This window comes from Mustela nigripes, chromosome 13 (genome assembly GCF_022355385.1).
Source record: "Mustela nigripes isolate SB6536 chromosome 13, MUSNIG.SB6536, whole genome shotgun sequence".
Lineage (NCBI taxonomy): Eukaryota > Metazoa > Chordata > Mammalia > Carnivora > Mustelidae > Mustela > Mustela nigripes.
The window spans coordinates 80,230,233-80,246,183 of NC_081569.1; the positions used below are offsets into that span (position 1 = coordinate 80,230,233).

The following is a 15,951-nucleotide window of genomic DNA, read 5'->3' on the forward strand; positions in this document are numbered from 1 at the left end:
TCAAATTCCCTATTCCCCCATCCCTACCTAAACTCCCTTACTCCTATCTTCTTTTACCCAGCATAAATGCAAGTTTCCTTTAGCATCAGCCCCATGGAGAGGTCTCTGTGGTAAGGAAGCAAAGCTTCCTGCAAATAGCCAGCAAGAGACTGAAGACTCTCTTTACAACAACCATGAATGAGTCATCTTGGAAATGGATCTTCTAGCTGCAGCCCTGGCCAACATCTTAACAGTAACCTCATGAGTGAGAACCAACCACCTATACTGCTCCAAATTCCTGACCCGTAAACTATCAGATAATAAATGTTTGTTGTTTTAAACCATTATGTTTTCAGGCGATTTGTTACACAGAAAATGGTTTACCTGTGATTATCAGCTCCTACTTAAATTTCTCTAGGTAGGTAATCTAAATCCTTACCGCCCTAACCTTATTCTCTGATAAACAACCAAAAACATATTTCTGGTGTGTGATGGAAGAGACAAGCTCTTTGTAACTCTCATCATAAAATCTTACACCTGTTAGTTCCCATCTCTAACCTCGTTTTCTTCCCTCCCACTGGCAAAGGTTCATCCTTCTAAATTGTACTATGAATTTTATTTCTTCCTGCTTAGAAGGAGACATTGCTTCCCTCCCTAATATTTCCAACTCCAATCTCATATCTTTTATCCCCCATAACCACAAATGCATGCTAAAATCTCATCTTAAAAAAAATTCCTCATCCCTGTACTTTCCTTCAGCTTTCTTTTCTGCTTGTGAAGAGGAGTCTATACTCAATCCTTACTTTCCTTACGTTCCATTTACACTGTATTTACTCTGTTGACCATGCTCTCACCATTAAAATTCTTTTCTTTGGCTTCTGTGACTGTATTCTCTCCTCAATCTCCTTCCATCTTGATCCATAAACTCAACTGGGGTGATTTTATCTATCCCATAGCTTATGCTGATAACTCTCCAATACACATACTCTAAAATCATCTTTAGTTCAGATTACTTTCCTGAAGTCCAGACTGCTACATATTATGCTCCACTTGATTATCTGAAAGGCATTTCAAACTCAACTCATTACATTCCCCTGAAAATGTTCACTTTGGAATTTCTGTTAATGGTACTAGGAGTGCTCAATGAACCCTTTCAATTCCTAAACCAAACTATCAATAAATTCTGTTAATACATGCTTAACATTTTAACATTTTATTCTTTATCCTTACACTACTATCTTACCTCTAAGAATCCTGTTTTCTATAGCTGCCACAGTGATTCTTCAGAATTGCAAATTCTATCCCTTTACTCCTCTTCTTAAAACCCTTCAGTGATTCCACATGCATATTAAAAGCAGTCCAAATTACAAACCATGCAAATCCTCCATAATCTGGCCCCATGCACCATCCCACTTCATCTTTTTAATAATTACTATTCATCACCCTCCTCCGCCTCTTCCTTTAACCCCACATTCTTTTATTATTCTACTTGCTGTCGCCAAATGTACCATACTATTTAGGTCTACAGGCACATGATCAAAATGTACCTAGAACCTGTTTCTATGATGTCCATGTGGAAAATGCTTCCTGATTCTCCAAGTCTCCATCGACTTTTCTGAGAAACCTCTTGTGGTAGATACAGAACTGTACCACTGAGATCCCTCATGGGAGAAGGTGCTGGCCAGCCTTGGGAAATATGGTCAGCTTAGCTCCCTTAGGGTTGGCCTCAGCTAGAGTTGCCTTGATTGAGATCACATCCTTCCTAGGTTAGCCCACATCTGAGGATAAAGTACAGGCCTTTTCTGTCCTATGTGAGGCATTCATATGGGCAATCTGCAGAACTCCCAATTGTTAGGGGCTTGTGCTAGAGTTCGACTTCCTCTTTTGCCCAGTATTACTTTCCCCTACTCCCTTCACAGGTGTTGTTCCTTAATAAACTTCTTGCTCCCGGGCGCCTGGGTGGCTCAGTGGGTTAAGCCGCTGCCTTCGGCTCAGGTCATGATCTCAGAGTCCTGGGATCGAGTCCCGCATCGGGCTCTCTGCTCAGCGGAGAGCCTGCTTCCCTCCCTCTCTCTGCCTGCCTCTCCATCTACTTGTGATTTCTCTCTGTCAAATAAATAAATAAAATCTTTAAAAAAAAAAAAAAAAAAAAAAAAAAAATAAACTTCTTGCTCCCAAAACTTCATCTCAACAAGAGCTTCCAGAGAACCCTATTACACTCTGCCTGATTCACTCAGAGCAGATTACTCTCATTTTTAAAACCAGTCTCTCTTTTTTTTTAAACTATATTTAGAAATGCAGTGATAATTAAGACATTACTGTTGCCTTCAAGGAGAACTTTGTGATATTAAGCATATAACAATTTATAGATACCAGACTCCACCAGACTCTCAACTCTGGGCATAAAGTAGGTGGTCAATAAATGCTGAATTCCACTGAAACCTTTACACCACATGAAAGAGAATATGGTGAACTGTGACATTTATAAACAGAACAAGGAAGGCAGGGACAATCTATATGTCTAAGGACTTTTTACAATCACCATGACATTATACTGAAAATGAAAACTATATAACAATAGTAAGAGCAAAAGAAATTTTAACGGCCACTGAACATAATACTGGCTATCATTTATTGATATATATCAGATAATAAATGAGATGCTTTCCATATATTATGTTACTGCTCTAACAATTCCTGCAACACAATACCCTTATTTTGTTAATGAGAAAACTAAGGTTCAGAGAAGTTGAGCAACTTAGCTAGTCAGTTAGCTAGTAAGTAGTGGAATGAGGATATAAATCCAATCAATCTTATTTTAGATTTATAATGCATAACTTATGTACTTTTTGATACCCTGTGTGCATTAAAAGGTTTTGTCAGCTAGTTATGGATCATACTATATTCATAAATTAATACTAACATTTGGAGATCTCTGTCAACTTAATATATAGGTTGCCAGTCATTTAACTGCATTAAAGAGTAAAGATACTAAAATGAGAATATAGATGTTTTTATCTACTTAATTACTTAATACATATTCTCTGAACACATATATAGTAACTATGGGCCTCTCTAGGTAAGAATGCCAAATATGATCAATTAAATAGCTTATTCTCAAAGTCCCTCATGCTTTTTACAACAAAGTAAACAACTGCTTCTCAATAGCCTTAATTACCTGGATCCCAACAGTCAAGTATTGTTGTTAAAGCACTACGGAGGAGGTCAGTCCAAGCAGTGTGACTCTTTTCTGCTCTGGCCATGGGAGAAGACAATATTCCTTTCAGAGCCTGAAGGGAAGCTGTAACAGTTGAAGATAACTGGCCCCCAGGTAACTTCACAGCAGTTTCTCTGAGGACCCCAATTGTGAGGTACAATATAGTAGGGAGAATTGAGATGCTTCCTGTAAGACACATATTTAAAAACACTCTATGTTTCAGTCTATACATATACTTTCTAAAAAGAAATCATCAACGAGGAAGACAATGTCAAAAATTTCTAGCTTTTAAGACATTTTTCATAAAGGATTATAACTATTAAGATAATTTAGGTAGTATTAAGATTTTTAAGACTGCATTAAATTTTGGTTGTAACTGAAAATGTTATTTAAATTGTGTCACAGTATTTTTGTATCTTGCTTATTTGGTAGCTGACAAATGATGAATTTTTTATTTTTTAGTGTAATATAGACAAAATTTACAATTTTAACCATTTTAAAGTGTACAATTCAGTGGCATTAGGTACATTCACAATGTTGTACAACTATCACTACTAACCATGTGAATTTATTTTTTTATTTTTAAAAATATTTTATTTATTTATTTATATATTTTTATTTATTTTTTTTTTTAAGATTTTATTTATTTATTTGACAGAGAGAAATTACAAGTACACTGAGAGGCAGGCAGAGAGAGAGAGAAGGAAGCAGGCTCCCTGCTGAGCAGAGAGCCCGATGCGGAACTCGATCCCAGGACCCTGAGATCATGACCTGAGCCGAAGGCAGCGGCTTAACCCACTGAGCCACCCAGGCCCCCTTTATTTATTTATTTGACAAAGAGATCACAAGTAGGCAGAGAGGCAGGCACAGAGAGAGAGGTAAGCAGGCTCCCCACTGAGCAGAGAGCTTGAGGTGGGGCTCCAACCCAAGACCCTGAGATCATGACCTGAGCCAAAGGCAGCTGCCCAACACACTGAGCCACCCAGGCTCCCCCTGAATGTATTTTATATCAAACTCTTTTTTCTAAGGAATCTGTAGCAATCTACTCAATAAAAATTATAAAAAATTTCATACCCATTGAAGAGTTGAAAAGTCATTGTTATGTTTAAACTGAGAGAGTAAAACTAAAATAGTAAATTTAATGCTCCCAGAGGCTACTCAACAAAACTCTCACAGTGTATTTTTATCCTAAAGCTTCTACTAGTCACTTTTTCTGCCATTCTTGCTGCAAAGCAGTATGTGAGAATAAGGAATATAGGTTTCAATTCATATCAAAGCTGAAAATCATATTAAAAGATAGCACATATGTTGGTCAAGACATGTTTAAGCAAAAATATGCTTATCCGTTAAGAAATCTATTAAGCACAGTGTGCCTATTATCTACTAAATTTCCTAAAGGATACAGTATTTCATTGGAAATAAGACATATTTGTTTTCATATAAGTTTGTCTTTTTGGTATGTAATAACAAATTACAGATAATGCCTCTCTCTATATGATGCATAAAACCTATTCACATATGGAAGCAACATTATACACATAGATATATATGCATACACACATGAAAAAACATAACTCTCTATGAGCTAGAGTTTTTAGGGAAGCATTTACATATAACATAGGTCTGGATATGAACTTCAAAGGAAGGCAAAATTTTATTTTTAAAGATTTTACTTATTTGACAGAGAGAGATCACAAGTAGGCAGGGAGAGAGGGGGAAGCAGGCTCCCCGCTGAGCAGGGAGCCCGATTTGGGGCTCCATCCCAGGATTCTGAAATCATGACCTGAGCTGAACGCAGAGGCTTAACCCACTGAGCCACCCAGGTGCCCCAGAAGACAAAATTTTAAAAAGGAGAGAAGGAATGGGCCACTTCAAATCAAGAAGCACCATGGACAACAGGGAAAAGCCAAGAAGGCTTCTAGGTTAAAAATTCACACAGAAGGAATTAGGAGGCAGTGACTCAGCAGAGCCCTATGGAGCCTTAAAAGCTCTAAGTATGGACTCGATTCCAAACTGATGACAAACTTCTGTCATCACCAAGAAAGGGGAAGTCCATTAGGTATTTTATACCAAAAAATGCCCAAGAGCTAAATCACTGCCACTGATACGTTAACAATATTGTCAACCAAGAAAGAGCATTATCTGTTGATAATACATAGTATCTACTTACCTTTACCCTTTCAAAAAACAAATTATTAGAATGCAATGTTAATCTTAAAGGATTAAAAACATTACCCACCAAACCTCTGAGGCAGCATTAGTTTAATGAGAAAAGGATTGGCAACCATTATCTCCTTTATTTATTAAAACCATTCCTCTCCCTCCTGGTCAAGTAAAGCAGTGAAATACCACAGCGTACCTTCAGGAGAGCACACCGCAGGAAGTTCAGACAGGATAACTAACGCAGCTGACACCAATCTACTTCCATCTTCCGAGAGCACCTGTGGCTTTGTAGCTCTTACTCCTGGGCTACCTGTCAATTTTGGATTTAGTTCTGGAAGCTGTCTAACTAGAATGCATACACACAATTCCAGTGTTGCAAAAACCAAAGATTTCCCAGGCACAAGTCCTCCTGTGTCCTTTCCCTCTCCAAACTCTGGCAGGGTTTCCTTTTCCGCAGCCCCATCATCAACTAAAAGACAGAAAAAACAGTGTTGAATAAACATTTCGTGTTTGCTTTGCTTTAGGTAGATGGCAATTTAGTCCATTTCTGTTGTAGGTAAAACCTTTAAATGGCAGAAGTCTTGGGTGTTAAAGACTGAAAGATGAAGTTATGGAGGTAAAAGGAGTTGTCTTTATTATGACTACCTATTGCAGTAGATCAAAAGAAATCCTTGGTAACCCTCTCAGTTTTAAAATATTGTCTGGTTAACGCCTTGTTAAGAATATGAACTTGAGAGGCACCTAGGTGGCTCAGTCAATTGGGTGTCTGTCAGGCTTTGGCTCAGGTCATGATCGAGCCCCATGTCGGGCTCCTTGTTCAGAGGGGAACCTGCTTCTGCCACTCCCTCTGTGCGCTCTCTCTCTCAAAAATAAATAAAATCTTAAAAAAAGAAAAATGTGAATCTGATAGGACCAGCTCCAATGCCTACCTTGTACTCTTAAATATTGATAATGGCAGGCAGAAAGATAAGAACCAAGGTCCCTGATGTTTTGTTTTTGTTTTTTTTTAAAGATTTTATTTATTAATTTGATAGAGATCACAAGTAGGCAGAGAGGCAGGCAGAGAGAGGGAGGGGGGGGGGGAAGCAGGCTCCCCGCTGAGCAGAGAGCCCGATGCAGGGCTCCATCCCAGGACCCTGGGATCATGACCTGAGCCAAAGGCAGAGGCTTTAACCCACTGAACCACCCAGGTGCCCCAAGTCCCTGATATTTTTTAAGAAACTGCCATGCCTGGGGCACCTGGGTGGCTCGGTGGGTTGGGGCCGCTGCCTTCGGCTCAGGTCATGGTCTCAGGGTCCTGGGATCGAGTCCCATGTCGGGCTCTCTGCTCGGCGGTGAGCCTGCTTCCCTCTCTCTCTCTCTCTGCCTGCCTCTCTGCCTGCTTGTGATCTCTCTCTGTCAAATAAATAAATAAAAATCTTTAAAAAAAAAAAAAAAAGAAACTGCCATGCCTGTTCAGGACTTCCTGTCTCTGGGGCATCTTTTAGATGACAGAACAAATCCTTGTGTTTTAAATCCACTTATCAGACTGAGTTTTCTGTTCTATGTAGTCAAATGTAATATTAAATGATAAACTCATCAATACCAAATCAGACTTATAAGTAAGCAATTTAATCACTCTGCAAAACTTAAGTCATTAAAAATTGTCAATAGTGGGACGCCTGGGTGGCTCAGAAGTAAAATGTCTGCCTTCTGCTCAGGTCATGATCCTAGGGAGCCCACATTAGGCTTCCTGCTCAGTGAGGAGCCTGCTTCTCCCTCTCTCACTTGCCCTGCTTGTGTTCCCCCTCTCGCTGTGTCTCTCTCTGTCAAATAAATAAAAAAAAATCTTAAAAAAAAAAGAGAAAGAAAAAAATTGTCAGTAGTTATGGGGTACTTGGCTGGCTTCATCGGTGGAGCATAAAACTCCAGATTTCTGGGTTGCAAATTCAAGCCCCAACACTGGGTGTGGAGATTACTTAAAGAAAACTTAAAAAAATTGTCAGTTGTTCTTCCATGTACACTGATAAACACTCATAGCTAAAGTAAGTATTCAACCAGTATAAGGGATTTTTTTCTCCCCTTCCAGGATTTTGTTAAAATTCTCATTTTCCCAAGGAAAACCTAAGCTACTAACAAAATCCAAGCTAACATGTAGAGGTGGATTAAAGGACTTAAATCCATACCTAGAGAGGTTTCATTTGTACTATACACAAAACATTATCAGAACAACATAGACATGTAAGAATACTTTAAAAAAGTAATGCTAATTAATTTGATTATAATAATATGATGAATTTTGTATTATAGGTTAACATTCACCTTCTGCACTTCGTCTTTTCTCCTTGACATGTTCCTGAGCTGCACAGATAATCTGTCTTACCACTTCAAGTGAAGCCAACTGAATAGAAGGTGATTCTCGGGTCAAAATTACTCGATGTAGTACATTCAACAACTCGATGCCCAAGTCCTATCATAGAAAACATTTAGGAGAAACTGCATTGGAAATGACATACTTTCTTTTTTAAAAATACCAATATTAAATGCCATGGGAACATTCAAAAAGAGAATATTAACAAATTGATCACAAAAATTAAAAGTGTAGGTACAATAATGTTAGGAACACTTGTTCTATTTTAAATTGACTCCAGATTGGTTTCTGTACCATCTTGCAGGAAATGGTATTATGACAAAAGACTGGTTTCACACAGGTCCTAAAATGGGAAAATGGAAAGGGAAACTTCCAAAGCAAGGTGAGAAATCTGGCTAGAAGAATACAAGCACTGTCGTGTAGACTTCCAGATCTGTATTGAGGTTTTCTAGTAATAACAAAGAATGCTAGAGAAGGAAAACATTAAAAAGTGGTAAGTTAATAAGCATAAAATGGATATCCCTCTAAAGGATAAACTACACTGGGGTGCCTCAGTATCTCAGTCAGTTAAGCATCTGCCTTAGGCTCAGGTTATGATCTCAGAGCCTGGGATCGAGCCCCATGTCAGGATCCTTGCTCTGTGGGGAGTCTGCTTGTCTCTTTCCCTCTGACCCTCAGCCCACTTGTGTGTGCTCACTCACTTTCTCTCTCTCCCAAATAAATAAATTTAAAAATCTTAAAAAAATAAAAGAATAAAATGCACTGGACAAACAGTCTCTCGTTTTCTGCTTTTCTAGTGCTTAATCTGGTAGCTTCCTTTCATCTTTGAAAATAACAGAGAAAATCCATCATTATTGTGCTTGTTTTAATATGCCAAATAAACAAGAACAAAATGTTCAGAATTTATTCAAGTATAATCCAAGTCAGGGAAGATGCTCTTTAGTAATTTAAACCTAATAAACAAAAGTGTTAACAGATTAAATTACAGTCTACCTAGAGAGAAAATCAGTAGTTCCTAGGAAAGAAGTTAAAGGAAATGCCATACTTCACAGTGGTCCTATTATCAGTCACAACTGGGTCAGATATTAGTGTCTGACTCCACCTATAGGCTAGCCAGTAATCTCTTTAAAAACCAAGAAGGAGAACTCAACCAACAGGAATACTCTGTAATAGACATAAATACATGAACCAAGTAGATTCTCTCTTGGGGAAATGGAATAGAAGATACAGATATATACAAAGAACAGGGCGCACTGAAGCAGAAAAATACAAAGAAGGAATTCTACATTTAACTAGTAGCTACTCTTCTGGCCACTTCAATACAGTGCCTTCCCCCTCATTGCTGAGAGTTCGACTGAAGAGCTGCTACACTGAGTAGTAGTTAGCAGCAGAAATCAGTGTGGCAGAAGCAGACACACCAAGTGGCAGTCAGAGGCATGACTGCTCCTGGGTCTGCATGGTTGCTGACAGCATTCCAGTTCTGACAGATCAAGTCATGCAGCAGTTTAGTTTTCTTTTTCTTCTCTGTGTTCATTTTTTGTTTGCTGTAGTAACCTGAACATGTTGTTATTTCTGTTCCTTGAAAATCACAGAAGCCTAACAAAAAATAAGAAATCACCTGATCACTGCCAATTTTAGATCTGGGCCAAGGAACATCTAGAAGGGCCTGTAATGCATGTAAACAAGCAGTAATGCTTTCCATGGTTGCATCTGAGCGTAAGGAACATAGAAATTCCACGCTGATTCCTGTAGAAAACAGAAAAAAAGGAGGCTTCTTTGAGATTCTTAGTTTATGAAGTAAGGAATTCATTTTATACTTAGATAAGATATACAAATAAGCTTAGCAAAAAGGTAAAGTAAACCACATTGTATTTAAGACTAAACTTTTAAGTAATAAAGCAAGTCTTTTAGTTGTTTTTATCCACATGTACATAGAGAATAATCTCAAACAGGTTTGAGCACTACGCATAGGTGCTATGAAATAGTTCAAAAATGCAAAAAATTAGAATAAAATTGTACTAGAGAACTTAATGTGAAGAATTTTTTATTAAAAAAATAAAATTTTTTTTTAAAGGAGGATCCATGGAGGGCTTTAACTCATGACCCCGAGATTAAGAATCGCTCTACCAACTGAGCCAGCCAGGTGCCCCAACATGTAGAGTTCTATAACTTTATTCTTACTAAAATTTTTGAGTGATTATCATGGATCAAGTACTGTATCTTTACATATACCATTTCATTTCATTCTCACAATACCTGAGGAAGTAGGTATTTTAAAAAAAATATTTTATTTTTAAGTAATCTTAACATCCAATATGGGGCTTGAACTTAAAAACCCTGAGATCCAGAGTCGCATGCTCCACAGTATTATTAACCCTCTTTCTGAGAGGGAGATAAGCACATACAGCTTAAGTTATTTAATTTGCTCAAGCTCAGTTACAGTGGTGTACTGGAAGAATCTGAACTGAGGTAGTCAAACTGCACAGCTTATGCTCATAGTAACTGTCATCCTTCATTCTGCAAGTTTGTTTTTAAAAAACTCTTGTCGCAAGGCAAATGGAAACAAAGTTTAATATACCCAAGGATATAGAAAATGTAGTCATGTCTGGCCTGAGAAGGAGTAATAAAAGAAATTCTGTGAACCATAAACCTTACTTAATTTAATCATTTATCTTTGTAATGCTTATATTTCATTTAATCAATAATTTCTTCATAGATAATGATCGAATGGGTTGTTTTCCAAGAACTAGGTAAAATATGAAAAACATTTCTCTCATTTATTCTAGAAACTCACTCTATTTTAGAAAGATTTTTCACTTTAAAAATGAAGTTCCAGGAAATCCAAGGAATGGGTTAAACTTTGTAATCTAAAAATCTCATCTCCTTGACCTTAAATATTTTCTTGCAATTTTGTACCTTTGAGTATACTTTTCTGAACTTACAATCCTTGAAACGCAGGTAAGAGATGGGGGGGGCATGCAGGTGAACCCCATCTTCAGTATATTGGTATTTTTTAATATAGAGAGAAAGAAATCTAAAAAATTTATAGATATTACATGAATCTTCAAAAAACTGTGTGGAAAAAACTAGGATTGTCTTATAATTTCTATAATTCATTGAACATGATGTTGAAGCCAGCTTGTAATGGGATTTCAGAAATCTGCATTTTTATAAAATGTATATAAGTTTACTCAGTTATGTCAAGTTTATCACTAACACCTAACAAAGAAAAATGGGCAGTAAGGCACGACTCAAGAAAAACTCTGTAAGGTTAGGAGCTTGTTAGCTCTTTTACTGACCTAAAATAAGATGGAATCTATCAGTGCAGACATCCTCAGGGGACTTTACCGTTGCCCCAGATGATGAACCTTGACACATGGAAGTTGGTGTTACAGGTCTTGAGAGATGAGATGCTCCTTCATCTGGGTCAGCAACAACAAAGCCTGTGCTAGTAAGCCACAATGCTGTAGCATGCAAGATAAGTGCCCAGGAGTTGTAATAATGCAATTTTGCATTTTCACTAGTCTCTGATGTGTAGAAAGCACCACCTACAAGAAAGCAGAAGCAGTTTCAGGAGGAATAAAAGAGATTAGCTCAATTACATTTTCTCTGTTCTGTGTTATAAGATAACAGACCATTCCCATCATCCCAGAAGTTCCTTTAAGGAATTTATGTGATATGTGTTTGAAACAAATACTGATACCCACTGAGCCACCCAGGTGCCCCCATACCATTAATTCTTATCCCTCTTTCTGTAATCACTTTTCCTCAAGTTAGTGTGACTCACTCCTACAACAGATGTTTGCATTCATAAATAATGTGTTATTTTGTGTTTAAAGGCACCATATTGTATGTAACCTTTTTGAATTTGTTTTTTCGCCTAACTTTATGTTTCTAGAGTAACTTACGTTGATCTGTATTTGTTATTCACTAGTAGCTGACATACCATGCCAATAAATCAATTTATTTCCGTTTTGATGCTACTGAAAGGTATTTTAGACACTCCTATCTCTCTCTGTATAATTCCAGTTAAAATTCTAATAGAAGCGGACAAGCTGACCTGAAATTCATATCAAAGAGAAAAAAAAAGCATTTTGGAATAACATGAATAAAAATGACTATCCAAATATCCAATCCATAAAATGCAGATTGATAACTGACAACAAAATTAGATGCCTATCTCATTCCACACACACAAAATCTAGCTAAACTAAGCCCAAACTGTAAAGTATAAAACTGTAATGATTCTAGGTTTTTATGATCTTAAAAATATAATAACAACAACAAAAACCTTATCAGGTATTCCACAAAACCATAAACCATAAATGAATGAGTACACTAATTTTAGAAAGATAAAAGTTATAAGCTATAGACTTGGGAGACACACAATCACAAAAGAATACTGGGGCACCTGGGTGGCTCAGTGGGTTAAGCCTCTGCCTTCAGCTCAGGTCATGATCTCAGGGTCCTGGGATCAAGCTCCGCATTGGGCTCTCTGCTTCCCCCTCTCTCTCTGCCTGCCTCTCTGCCTACTTGTGATCTCTCTCTTAAATAAATAAAATCTTTTAAACAAAAAACAAAAAAGAATACTAAAATTAGATAAGGGATTAACAAATCAGTAAAATCATGACAAATACCAAGTAGAAAATGGACAAGGATTATGAGTAGGTGACTGATGGAAGAAGAAACTTAGCCCAGAAACCAGGAAAAAAGGTTTTCAATCAACAAAATAACAAAATAAAACTATGAGAAACTATTTCATATCCACCTAGTGGATAGAAATTATTAAGTACAACAACATATGATGGTTGAATCTAATGAAACAGAAACATGCTGTTGAATCTAGTGAAACAGAAAAATGCTGTTGGTGGGCATCTAAATTGTTACAACTGCTTGGAGAACAATTTGGCAGCACCCTGTGAGGTAAGATGTGCATGTCTTATTATCTAGCAGGTAAATGTCAGTGTATTTACCCTGAAGCAATTCTTACATGCTTGTTCTATAAATGGAAATTACTTGCGAAAGGATAAATTTTAAAAAGTTACTGATTGTCACTCTTGGAATTATGTACATATTTTACAACTTCTTACCTTCAACAGGAAGTTGGGAAGCAAATTCTGAAGGCAATGTTAAGAGAGCAAAATCCTGAAGCGCAGCAAGCCAGAGCCTACTCAGTGTGCCCAGGTCTGCGTGGACTAAGTCAAGCAGTCCATCTGGCGAATATGACTCATTTCTGACACAGTCTTCTGAATAAGTGGTAGTCTTCAAAGCTTGTCTGTGGCTTTTATGTCTTTCTACAGCAATTATGTAGACCTGTTACAGGGTTAATTTGTAAATAGGAAGATCTTGTACCCATTAATAAGGTGCTATATTTTTATCTTGCCGAGGAGATAGACTTCACCTTTGAGCATAATGGACTCCAAATGCACTCTGATACCAGGAAGGTTACATACCCATACATACATACACAGACAAACTGGGGCGGACAAACATAATGCATAATGAGATGCATTATGGAGAGTAAATACTTGACAAATATGCTGCCATTCTGCACTTTTATATCCCTTGACAGCAATAACTACATGATCACAACTTTCTTCTCACTAAGCTTAGCTATAGCCCTATAATCCACCTCAACATATGGCTTCAGGTGCCCACTTCTGAACTGCAGTAAGCTGAAATATGGAAAATATTTTCTTTCCAAGTTACTACCAAATCACTACAAAAAGTTTACATAAACAGACTGAACATGGACTGTTTATAGGACTACAGCATGTGAAAGTATTCAACACAGGATATAGCATGTACTACCCCTCTATCTACAACTCTAAAATCCAAAAAACACTGAAAAGTAATTATAATCTGTTGGCAAACTTGACTGAATTTATATGAGGCCTTTTATAGTCTCTATTCAACATAGTGTGAATATTCAAACATTTTACTACAGATATATTAATTACAGATTCTACAGTATTGCTGCAATTTCCTGGAGGCATACCTTGAATATGCACTGTACTACCTTTTTTTTTTTTTTTTTTTAAGAGATTGTATTCATTCATTTGATAGAGAGAGACAGAGACAGCGAGAGAGGAACCACAACCAGGGGGAGTGGGAGAGGGTAAAGCAGGCTTCCCACTAAGTAGGGAGCCAGATGCAGAGCTCAATCCCAGGACTCTGAGATTACTACCTGAGTCAAAGGCAGATGCCTAACAACTGAGCCACCCAGGTGCCCCGAATATGTACTGTATTACTTTTCAAAAATTCCCCAAATTCTGAATTCCAAACAAATCTGGCTCCAAGGATTTTTAGATAGCAGATTATGGACCTCAATTACACACAACCTGTTGGTCAGTCCTTTTTTTTTTTTTTAAGATTTTATTTATTTATTTGACAGATAGAGGTCCCAAGTAGGCAGAGAGGTAGGCAGAGAGAGGAGGAAGCAGGCTCCCCGCTGAGCAAGGAGCCTGATGTGGGGCTCCATCCCAGGACCCTGGGATCATGACCTGAGCCTAAGGCAGAGGCTTTAACCCACGAAGCCACCCAGGCACCCCCTGTTGGTCAGTCTTAAGGAAGAACCCAGAGATTCATATGAAAAGAACACTATATAAGTAGAGAATTATTTACAAAATTGGTTACAGAGTTTAGAAAATTTGCTTGCTCTACTAAAAGCAAATGTTTAAAAGCATACAAAGCTGACTATTGAAGATCATTAGTTACAGCTATTAAATCTAGGCAGAACTACTTCTTCTTCTTTTTTTTTTTAAAGATTCTATTTATTTGAGAGAGATAGAGAAAATGAGAATGAGAGAGAGAAAGAGACAGCACATGCGTGTGTGTGCATGAGAAGGGGGAGGGTCAGTGGGAGAAGCAGACTCACCGCCAAGCAGGGAGCCCGATTTGGGACTCCTCCTGGGACTCCAGGATCATGACTCGAGCAAAAAGCAGTCGCTTAACCAACTGAGCCACCCAGGTGCCCCCAGAACTACTTCCTAACCAAGGCTGCTCAAACCCAAGTAATGGCAAAAATAGACTCTAATCTTCAGGTTTTAATTTGCTTTAATGGAGGAAATGCTTTCTTACATATTGGTTAATTTTCTCAGTTGTAATTTGAGACTATATATCTTTACTAAAATGATACATGAACTGAGGGTGGCCAAGTGTGGGAACTGTCAAAGCCCCAAAGTGGGTATATATGAATACATTATATTATTCTACTTTCATATATGTTTACATAAACTTTTCCTCATTAGAAAAATAGATAAAGGGGCGCCTGGGTGGCTCAGTGGGTTAAGCCGCTGCCTTTGGCTCAGGTCATGATCTCAGGGTCCTGGGATCGAGTCCCGCATCGGGCTCTCTGCTCAGCAGGGAGCCTGCTTCCTCCTCTCTCTCTCTGCCTGCCTCTCTGCCTACTTGTGATCTCTGTCTGTCAAATAAATAAATAAAATCTTTAAAAAAAAAAAAAAGAAAAATAGATAAAGTTAATCATTTCCCTATAATATTTCATTAATTTTGGAAAAGAAAAGAACTATAATTTAATATTCAAAAGCCATTCTATGAAAGAACGCTAGAAAAAACATTCAAGTATGTATACAGAATTGATAGAACATACAAGCAAACCCATATTTCCAAAATTCAGGTTTCAATAAAAGTTGATTTCTGGTTAGTCTCTCTGGCTCATGGCTGCCCCTGCTTAAAGTAGCAGATAACAGACAGAAAAGAATATTATAGAATGCTTGGCTAAAAAAAAATAAGTAAATAAATAAAAATCAGGGGGCTCTTGGGTGGTTCAGTGGGTTAAGCAGCTGCCTTAGGCTCAGGTCATGATCCTAGGGTCCTGGGATTGAGCCCCACATTGGGCTCCCTGCTCAGTGGAGAACCTGTTTCTCCCTCTGCCTGCTGCTCAGCCTACTTGTGCTTTCTCTCTCTATTAAATAAATAAATAAATAAAATCTAAAAAAAAAAAAAAATCAATGAGCATAAAAAGAAATCTCACATTGAAAATCTTTTTGTTAACCTTAAAAACAGACTTAGTTGTGTTTTAAGTAGTTAATTTCAGCATATAGCCTATAGTATTTATTAACAACTTCTAAAATTTCAGTTGGGGCACCTGGGTGTCTCAGTGGGTTAAAGCCTCTGCCTTCGGCTCGGGTCATGATCCCATACTAGGATTGAGCCCTGAATCAGGCTCTGCTCGGCGGAGGGGCCTGCTTCCTCCTCTTCTCTCTGCCTGCCTCTCTGCCTA

The 15,951-nt window shown here is 37.8% G+C and overlaps 1 protein-coding gene across 7 annotated transcripts in view; it reads right to left on the reverse strand.

Annotated features, from left to right (window-relative positions):
- HEATR5A (HEAT repeat containing 5A) overlaps positions 1 to 15,951 on the reverse strand; it is a 111,253-nt gene that overhangs the window by 11,646 nt on the left and 83,656 nt on the right. For all 7 annotated transcript variants that reach the window (XM_059373041.1, XM_059373043.1, XM_059373040.1 and 4 more), the window contains 6 exons: positions 12,800 to 13,022; positions 11,009 to 11,257; positions 9,328 to 9,455; positions 7,661 to 7,808; positions 5,556 to 5,828; positions 3,158 to 3,382 (listed from right to left, as the gene is read on the reverse strand). In XM_059373041.1, the coding sequence (XP_059229024.1) occupies positions 3,158 to 3,382; positions 5,556 to 5,828; positions 7,661 to 7,808; positions 9,328 to 9,455; positions 11,009 to 11,257; positions 12,800 to 13,022 (1,246 nt within the window). The remainder of the gene's footprint in view (positions 1 to 3,157; positions 3,383 to 5,555; positions 5,829 to 7,660; positions 7,809 to 9,327; positions 9,456 to 11,008; positions 11,258 to 12,799; positions 13,023 to 15,951) is intronic.